This window comes from Ovis canadensis, chromosome 3, assembly GCF_042477335.2.
Source record: "Ovis canadensis isolate MfBH-ARS-UI-01 breed Bighorn chromosome 3, ARS-UI_OviCan_v2, whole genome shotgun sequence".
NCBI lineage: Eukaryota > Metazoa > Chordata > Mammalia > Artiodactyla > Bovidae > Ovis > Ovis canadensis.
The window spans coordinates 116,329,750-116,339,637 of NC_091247.1; the positions used below are offsets into that span (position 1 = coordinate 116,329,750).

Here is a 9,888-nt window from a genome sequence, read left to right on the forward strand (position 1 = left end):
GTGTCAAACCTTCAGGCCTTCCATGACTTTGTTTATCCCTTCAGCTAACGATGCCCTTTCTTAGCAACTCCCTCAAGGCTCTGGTTATGGGAACAGTCACCAATGGTTTTCCATCAGTCATATCAGTACGTCTACATTTTGATTTCAAGATGCCTTTCCACATTGTACTTTTTACTACTCCCAGCCCTTCGCCTGGGGGTGATGAGAAAGTCACTTTTATTTATCAAAGAGGCCTGTTAATTATAGTAAGGGCCTGTACATAGTATATTCCCTACACCGATAGCCAGCAGGGTGAGTGATATTAAATGCTTAAAGTCACTGTTAGGTTATCGGAAGACTTAGTGAGGTGTGTAACTACATCAGGGACCTGGGACAGTAGCTCCTGCGCTAAACATTCCATAACCAAATAAGGAGGTCAGTAGCTCCTGCGCTAAACATTCCATACCAAATAAGAAAAATCTATAGGGAAGCAGCATCAGGGGAATGTATGAGCTCAGCTTCGCATGTAACCAATCAGGTAGTGCCAACTATGCCTGTTGCTGGACTAAGGGACAAACTGTATATAAACCGCCATACCTCTTTGTTCGGGGTCCAGCCGCATTCTGCTGTGTCAGAGAGGCTAGGACCCTGGCGCGCCAGAAACAAACTCCCTTTATGCCTTTTGCATTACTTTGGTGGACTTGTTCATTCGGTCGGGTAGGGGACACGGACACGGAGCATAACATTTGGGGGCTCGTCCGGGATCTCCGCCCCACCGGAGGAATAATTCCCCTGGTAAGAGGGAGAAGCCCCGCTGAGAGGCAAAGAGCTCTGAACTCCGAAGCACTGGTGCTAATAGTACAGGCCTAGATTAAGTCCGGGGCCCAGTATCGTACTGGGGAGGCATCTAGGTGTGAGAGACAAAGCAAGCCCAGCGTAAGGCCGAGTCCCCGGTAGCGTACCGGGAAGGCGGCTGGCACTGAGGACGTCCTGACGGTAAGACATTTGCAAATAGAAAAGGGGTCTCTAGTGCTAAAAGAGACTGAATTGGAATCTGTTTGTTGTGTCATTTTTGTGACTCTGTGTGCCGGCACTGTCTGTGTGAGTGTCTTGTTGTCATTGTCTGTGTTCTCTGTACCCATGGGGCAATCTACTTCTACTCCGCTGTCCCTGATGACTGACCATTTTTCTGATTTTAAGTCTAGAGCTCGGAATCTTTCGTTACTAGTAAAGAAGAGCAAACTGGTGACGTTCTGTTCCGCCGAATGGCCCACCTTTGATGTCGGATGGCCACAAGAGGGAACCTTCAATCCCCAGATCATCCAGGCAGTTAAAGAGAGGGTGCTTACTCCTGGTCCTGCTGGGCACCCAGACCAGACTCCCTACATTCTGGTCTGGCAGGATCTAGTGAAGAACCCACCGGAATGGCTTAAACCCTTCGTTCTTGCTTCTCCTAAACCTCCCCGTCCCTCTTCCCCGGCTCCAACCTTACTAAACCCACAGGTGCTAGTCATGAAAGCGTCTGAGAAAACGAAAGAAAACCAGGACGAAAAACGACCCAAGCCGGTGTTCCAGGAATCTTCCTCTCTGTACCCTAATTTGATTGACTTGGAAACCGAACTGTCCCCACCCCCGTACGCGGATCCAAATCCACCTTTGCTTCCACAGGTTCCTCAAGTCTCCTCAGGAGAAGCCCAGAGGAGGGCCGAGCCCTCAGCTCCCCCTAGGGGAGGAGGCCCCGCCCAGGGAACTCGGGGAAGGGCAAGGGAGATGGCTAGCGCAGCGGAGGAGGAAGGCCCGGAATTGCCCTCCTCCACTGTTCATGCGTTTCCGGTCCGGGCGGGGCCAGCCAGAGAGGGTGGGGAACGCACATATCAGTACTGGCCTTTTGCTACTAGTGATTTGTACAATTGGAAAACCCAAACCCCCTCTTTCTCTGAGAAACCTCAAGGTCTTATTGATCTTTTAGAATCTATCCTCTTTACTCACAACCCCACTTGGGATGATTGCCAACAACTGCTACAAGTACTTTTCACTACAGAAGAGCGTGAACGGATCCTGTCAGAAGCCCGGAAAAATGTGCCGGGGGTAGATGGGAGGCCCACAATACAGCCTCACCTCATTGAAGAGGGGTTCCCCTTGGTGCGACCCAACTGGGACTTCAAACGCGTTGAAGGTAGGGAGCGTCTCCGAGTATACCGTCAGATCCTCATGGCTGGCCTTAGAGCGGCCGCCAGAAAACCAACTAATTTGGCCAAGGTAAATTCGGTGAGGCAAGAGCCAAATGAGAGCCCGGCAGCCTTCCTTGAAAGGATAATGGAAGCTTTTAGACAGTATACCCCCATGGACCCCCAGGCAGATGAGTCTAGGGCAGCAGTCATGCTAGCATTTGTAAATCAGGCAGCCCCCGATATTAGGAGAAAGTTACAAAAGATAGAGAGGCTCGGTGAACAGTCCCTACAAGATTTAGTGAGGGCAGCAGAGAGGGTTTTCAATCATAGAGAGACCCCGGAAGAAAGAGAGGACCGCATTAGAAGGGAAGACAGAGAATTTAGGGCTGAAGAAAACCGTAAAAATCAAAAGGAGCTGGCTCAGATATTTTTCGCTGGGATTGAAAACAAAAATAGATCCCAAAAAGGGAAAAAGCCAGATTCAAAAAAAGAGGAGAAACCTGCAAGGCGCAAGCTTGAAAAGAACTAATGTGCATTTTGTAAAGAGTTTGGACATTGGAAAGATAAATGCCCCAAGAAAAACCTAAAAGAGGGGCCAAAAAATTCCAAGAACGAGACCCCCCCTCCTGACAGTCATATCCTCTACGCAGGAGAGGATAGTGACTAGGGGGGTCAAGGCTCGACGCCCCTCCCCGAGTCCTGGATAACTATAAATGTGGAGGGGAAACCGGTTGGCTTTATGGTAGACACGGGAGCTCAATACTCAGTCTTAAACCAAAGAGATGGGCCTATGTCTAAGAAAAGTAGCTGGGTACAGGGAGCAACCAGGACTAAGCGATATGGATGGACTACAAAACGGCATGTGAATTTGGGGACCCACCAAGTAACTCATTCCTTTCTGGTGATACCCGAATGCCCAGTGCCCTTGCTGGGAAGAGATTTACTGTCTAAAGTGAATGCCCAAATTCATTTTGGCCATGGACAAGTGTCAGTTTTAGATGGAACCGGGCACCCTCTACAGGTTCTGTCTCTGGCATTGAAGGATGAATACAGACTGTACTTGCCAGAGGCCCCAGCGACAGTAAGTCCTGAAGTACAGCCATGGGTTCAAAGATACCCTCAGGCCTGGGCTGAAACAGCAGGAATGGGATTGGCCAGACAGAGACCCCCTATTGTTGTGGAGTTAAAAGCGGGTGCCACACCAGTGAGGGTACGGCAATATCCCATGAGTCAAGAAGCCCGGCGAGGAATCACTCCTCACATACAACGCCTCACAGACGCTGGGGTCTTAAAGAGATGCCGGTCCCCATGGAACACCCCCCTGCTTCCCATAAAGAAGCCTGGGGGAACTGATTTTAGACCAGTTCAAGACCTGCGAGAGGTCAACAAGCGGGTGAGTGACATCCATCCTACGGTTCCTAACCCTTATACATTGCTAAGCAGTTTGCCACCAAGCTACGTATGGTATACTGTTTTAGATTTAAAAGATGCCTTTTTCAGTCTGCCTCTCGCCCTGGCGTGCCAAGAAATCTTCGCCTTCGAATGGCTAGAAGACGGTGGACAGACTCCTGTGCAGCTGACGTGGACTCGCCTACCACAGGGGTTTAAGAACTCACCCACGTTGTTTAACGAGGCCTTAGATCAAGACCTCTGTGAGTACCGGGTTGAACACCCTACCATTGTTTTATTACAATATGTTGATGACCTTATGCTGGCGGCGACTACAGAAAAAGAGTGCCAGGAGGCAACAGGTGACCTTCTCCAAACCCTTGGGACTTTAGGTTACAGGGCTAGCACCAAAAAGGCCCAGATCGTCAAGCAAGAGGTTACATACCTTGGTTACAAGATAAAACAGGGCCAGAGGTGGCTAACACAGGCTATGAAAGACACCATCCTTCAGATCCCTAAACCTACCACTCCTAGGCAAGTGAGAGAGTTTCTGGGAACTGTAGGATATTGCCGATTGTGGATCTTGGGGTTTGCAGAAAAAGCCAGGCCCTTATATGAAGGGACCAAAGAAAACAAAAACTGGAAATGGACTGAATCAATGAAAACGGCTTTTCAGGAGCTCAGGCGTGCCTTGCTGGAAGCTCCTGCCCTGGCCCTTCCTGACCCATCTAAGCCGTTCCAATTATTTGTGGATGAAAAGCGAGGGATAGGAAAAGGGGTACTAACACAGAAATGGGGACCTTGGAAGCGTCCCATAGCCTACCTTTCAAAGAAATTAGACCCAGTGGCAGCCGGGTGGCCACCTTGCCTCCGAATTATTGCAGCCACCGCGCTTCTAGTTCATGATGCTGATAAGCTGACTTATGGCCAGAAACTCTTGGTTTACACTCCTCATGCTATAGAGAGAGTCCTGAAACAACCTCCGGGCAAATGGATTTCCAATGCCCGCTTAACACACTACCAGGCCTTGCTGCTCGACACCTCCCGGATTCATTTTCAAACACCCTGCACTCTAAACCCAGCTACTCTTTTGCCCAATCCGGAAATAGATAGCCCCCTCCACGATTGTGACGAGATACTAGCCGGAGTAACAGCAGTACGAAAGGACTTAACAGACACGCCACTGGATAACAGTGACCTAATATGGTTCACAGATGGAAGCAGTTATGTTAGAGATGGACAGAGACGGGCGGGAGCCGCAATAGTAGATGACTCTGGACAGACGATATGGGCAGAGACTCTTTCCCCAGACACCTCAGCCCAAAGAGCAGAGTTAATTGCCCTGATTCAGGCATTAGAGAGAGCTAAAGGTAAAAGAATAACTATTTTCACTGACAGTCGCTATGCTTTTGGCACGGTGCACATTCAGGGCCCGATTTATCGGGAACGCGGGTTTTTAACAGCTGAAGGAAAAGAGATCAAAAACTTACCAGAAATCCGTCGACTTCTGGAAGCTGTGCAGTTGCCTCGAGCTGTATCAATAGTACATGTACCTGGACATCAAAAGGGGGACAGCCTCACAGCCCGAGGAAATCGTGCCGCTGATTTGGCGGTTCGGAAGGCGGCTGACAAAGAGTACACCGCTCCAGTGCTGGCAATCGGACTTCCGCCCCCAGGTATGGGAACTTTGCCCCCAACCCCTGAGTATTCGTCCACAGACCTGGCCTGGATTCAGGAATATCCCAACCTCCAACAAGGAAAGGATAAATGGTACCGGGACTCCGATGGCTACTTGATACTTCCTGCTCAGTTGGGACGACAACTGTGTGAACATCTGCACTCATCTACTCATCTGGGAGAGAAAAAGACTCTGCTGCTTTTTCAAACCGCGCGCCTACGATTTCCCCGGCACCAAACAACCGTAAAAAACATAGTACAAGCTTGTAAGGCATGCCAACAGATGAAGCCAGGAAAGAGGCAACACGCAGGACTGAGGTATCGAGGGGAAGGCCCAGGACAGCACTGGGAGATAGATTTTACTGAGGTAAGGCCAGGCAAGTATGGTTACCGCTACTTGCTAGTGTTGGTAGATACCTTCTCAGGGTGGGTAGAGGCTTTTCCTACTAAGGGAGAAACTGCAATGGTAGTGGCTAAAAAGATTTTAGAAGAGATAGTACCCAGGTTTGGCCTGCCGGTGACCGTTGGCTCTGATAATGGCCCTGCTTTTGTGAGCCAAATAATACAGAACCTTGCCCGGGCTCTAGGAACTAAGTGGAAATTACATTGTGAATACAGCCCACAGAGCTCGGGGCAAGTTGAAAGAATGAATCGGACCCTAAAAGAAACTTTAACTAAATTGGTTATGGAGACTGGCGGGGACTGGGTGACTCTCCTTCCCTTCGCCCTTTTTCGCGTGCGTAATACTCCTTATCAGCTCAATTTGACCCCATTTGAAATTCTGTATGGGCGCCACCCTCCCGTATGTCCAAAATTTGAAGGGAAAAAGTTTCCACTTCCCACCTTGGGACAATTCCAGGAGGCTTTGATGGCTTTGGGCAAAGTACATTCTCGAGTCTGGAAACTACTCCGAGAGGTACATGAGGGTCAAGGTGAGGGAATTAGCCCCTCACATAACATTGGCCCCGGGGACTGGGTGTGGGTCAAAAGGCACCACGCCAGGGCACTAGAACCCAGATGGAAAGGTCCTTATGTTGTTCTTCTTACCACCCCAACTGCCTTGAAGGTCGACGGTATCGGGCCCTGGGTGCATTGCAATCACGTACGCCCAGCTACTTCAGCCGAACAAGAAGACGCGAAAAGACAATGGGAAGCGTCTCTACACCCGTCCAACCCTTTAAAATTGAAGATCCAGCGCCGGCCGCAGGACCGACGAGACTCATCTGGACCGTCATCTGGATGACTGTGTTGCTTTGTCCTGTGACTGCCAGTGTGAACCCCCACCAACCTGTTAAGATCACCTGGACGCTCTGGAACGGACTGACTCGAGAGGTACTCAATTTGACCACCGGAATTCACCCCCCTAATACGTGGTGGCCGGATCTGTATTTCAACCTCAAAGACCTTATAAAGACTACTTGGACAGCGGCCCAGACCAGAAACTTTGGATTCTGGGCATGTCCCGGACACCTGAAGAGACATAATTGGGAGACTTGTGGGGGGCTGCAACATTATTTCTGTTGGTCCTGGAGCTGTGTGACCTCCAATGATGGGAGATGGAAATGGGAGGTCGGGAACCGGGACTTAGTCAATTTCTCGTTTGTCCAGCCCTATCGCGGGCCCTGGAACCAAGATTACCAAAACCTGTTCGGAGATTATGTCGGGCGGCAATGGGAACAGCACTGGAGCCCAATTGCTCAGGTGAAAGTAATGTTCAACCAGGAAGCGGCTAAACTGGAGAGGTCTTGGGTCTCCGGGCTATCATGGGGCCTCCAACTCTACGCTGAGTGGTTTGAAGCAAAGCCTGGGGGAATTCTGGTTATTAGTCAGACAATAGAACCGATATTAGTACACAGTATCGGACCTAATAAGGTAGAGAAATTAGGTGCTGTGACCCTATCAACCACACCCCACCCAACTTCGTTGACTTTAACTAAACCTAACAAGGATGAAGCTCTTGCTGAGACAGACCCGTTGTGGAAATTAGTCAAGGCTGCATACACCACCTTAAACCAGACTCATCCTGAGGCAACTAGATCCTGTTGGTTATGTTACAACGTAGCTCCCCCATACTATGAAGCCATAGGCCTCAATGCTTCTTACAGCTTGGTCAACGCCTCAGATCCCTCCCAGTGTCAATGGGGAGACCGCAAGGTAGGACTCACGATGAGGCAGGTATGGGGAAAGGGGCTATGTATAGGCACAGTGCCGTCAGATAAAACCTCCCTATGTGTCAATGTCACAAGATCTGTAAACGGGCCTCTGGCTAGCTGGATGATTCCCCAGATGGGAGGATGGTGGGTATGTTCCAGAACCGGGTTGACCCCTTGTGTACATGAGTCAATTTTTGATCCCAAAGAAGAATTTTGTGTCATGGTAGCAGTAGTACCTAAAATAATATACAGGTCGGAAGAAACTGTGTACGACTATTGGGCCCATAGGTCAACCCTCAATCAGCAAGAAAGAGCATATAGAATTAAAAGAGAACCCCTTACTGCAATTACTATAGCCACTATGTTTGGCTTAGGGATAGCCGGAGCTGGAACTGGAATTACAGCTTTGTCTATGCAAAGTCAAGGATTTAACTCTTTAAGGGCAGCGATAGATGAAGATATCACCCGACTAGAACAGTCTATAAGTCATTTAGAGTCTTCTTTAACTTCCTTGTCTGAAGTAGTTTTGCAAAATAGAAGAGGGCTAGATTTGCTATTTCTACAACAGGGGGGACTTTGTGCCGCCCTGGGAGAGGAATGTTGTTTTTACGCAGACCATACGGGTATAGTTAGAGAATCTATGGCCAAAGTGAGAGAGGGGCTAGCCCAGCGTAAACGAGAGCGGGAGGCCCAACAAGGATGGTTTGAGTCTTGATTTCAACAATCCCCTTGGCTGACTACTTTAATCTCAACCTTACTAGGACCCTTGATAATCCTTCTAATAATGCTCACGTTCGGTCCCTGCATCATCAACAGACTTGTAGCCTTTGTAAAAGAACGTATTAACACAGTGCAGTTGTTTGTGCTACGGCAACAATATCAAACTATATCACCGGGAACAGAGGAAGATTCCTCTGTATGATCAAAGAACAGGGGGGAATGTTAGGTTATCGGAAGACTTAGTGAGGTGTGTAACTACATCAGGGACCTGGGACAGTAGCTCCTGCGCTAAACATTCCATAACCAAATAAGGAGGTCAGTAGCTCCTGCGCTAAACATTCCATACCAAATAAGAAAAATCTATAGGGAAGCAGCATCAGGGGAATGTATGAGCTCAGCTTCGCATGTAACCAATCAGGTAGTGCCAACTATGCCTGTTGCTGGACTAAGGGACAAACTGTATATAAACCGCCATACCTCTTTGTTCGGGGTCCAGCCGCATTCTGCTGTGTCAGAGAGGCTAGGACCCTGGCGCGCCAGAAATAAACTCCCTTTATGCCTTTTGCATTACTTTGGTGGACTTGTTCATTCGGTCGGGTAGGGGACACGGACACGGAGCATAACAGTCACAAAGGGAAAAGGCAGTCTTGTGCATCACAGAATGTGGCATGCGGTGTCTCTGAGGTATCCCGAAGCTCACTGTGATACAACGCCATCATTTGAGTGTTTATCTCAACAGACAGAACACACAGCAGAAGTTAACTGAAGAGACATTTCTCTTAAACTTCTGTTACCTCTTCTCCTGATGCCCTCCTGAAGGAAGCAGCGGGAGAAGCGATGACAGGAAAGGAAGTCAAGTAAGGTCAGCCAAAAACTTGTACGCCCTGTCCTCTGTCCCTCTGTTGACTCCAGTGCACTTAGAGGCTGAGCTGATCTTAGGGAAGGAACATTGAACGAGGTGCAAGAGTAAGGTTTTAACCTCATGTAGCTTTTATCTTGGGCTTCCCTGGTGGCTCAGCAGTAAAGAATCCTCTTGCAATGCCAGAGACTGCTTGTAATGCAGATGTGGCTTTGATCCCTGGGTCATGAAGATCCTTTGGAGAAGAAAATGAAAACCCGCTCCGGGATTCTTGCCTGGAGAATCCCACGGACAGAGGAGCAAGGTGGGCTACAGTCCATGGGTTTGCAAAAGTCGAACATGACTTAGCCACTAAATCCTCAGTTTATATCTTGAGGTAAAATTTTAAACCTGCTAATGAAGCTATTCTAATATCCCCATATTACCAGAGATTTGTGATTTGCCAAAAATGTCCTTAAGGAATTGAGAAGAGAGATGAAGTAAAGTTGTCCCCTACTCACGCGCTCCACGGTGAGCATGTTCACTCATTCATAGGCGGATATCTCTGCCACTTAACTCTACATTCTTTAAGGGTGGACAGAGTTTAGTATATAACAGTACATAACAAAGGCTCCCCTGGCCTCAGTTGTAAAGAATCTGCTTGCCAATGCAGGAGAGTCAGATTCAATGCCTGGGTTAGGAAGACTCCTGGAGAATGGAATGACAACCCACTCCAGTAATCTCGCCTGGAAAAATCCCATGGACAGAGGAGGCTGGGGGGCTATAGTCCGCGGGGTTGCAATGAGTCAGACACGACTTAGTGACTAAACAATACTACGTAATGCAAGGTTTAGCATCTCACATGTTACCTAAGTCCATTTTCAACTCTCTGAACAAGGAAGTGAATGAATTTTAGAACTGTAGAATCCTTTTTTTTTCCTCCTGTTGTTAACACTCTCCA

The 9,888-nt window shown here is 48.7% G+C and overlaps 1 protein-coding gene across 1 annotated transcript; it reads left to right on the top strand.

Annotated features, from left to right (window-relative positions):
* The first annotated feature begins 1,119 nt into the window (after positions 1–1,119).
* Positions 1,120–8,659, top strand: LOC138436295 (uncharacterized). Its single transcript, XM_069581939.1, is given in 2 exon segments — positions 1,120–5,583; positions 6,283–8,659. Coding segments are annotated over 2 exon segments (4,641 nt in total). The 3' UTR covers positions 6,460–8,659.
* Positions 8,660–9,888: the final 1,229 nt, after the last annotated feature.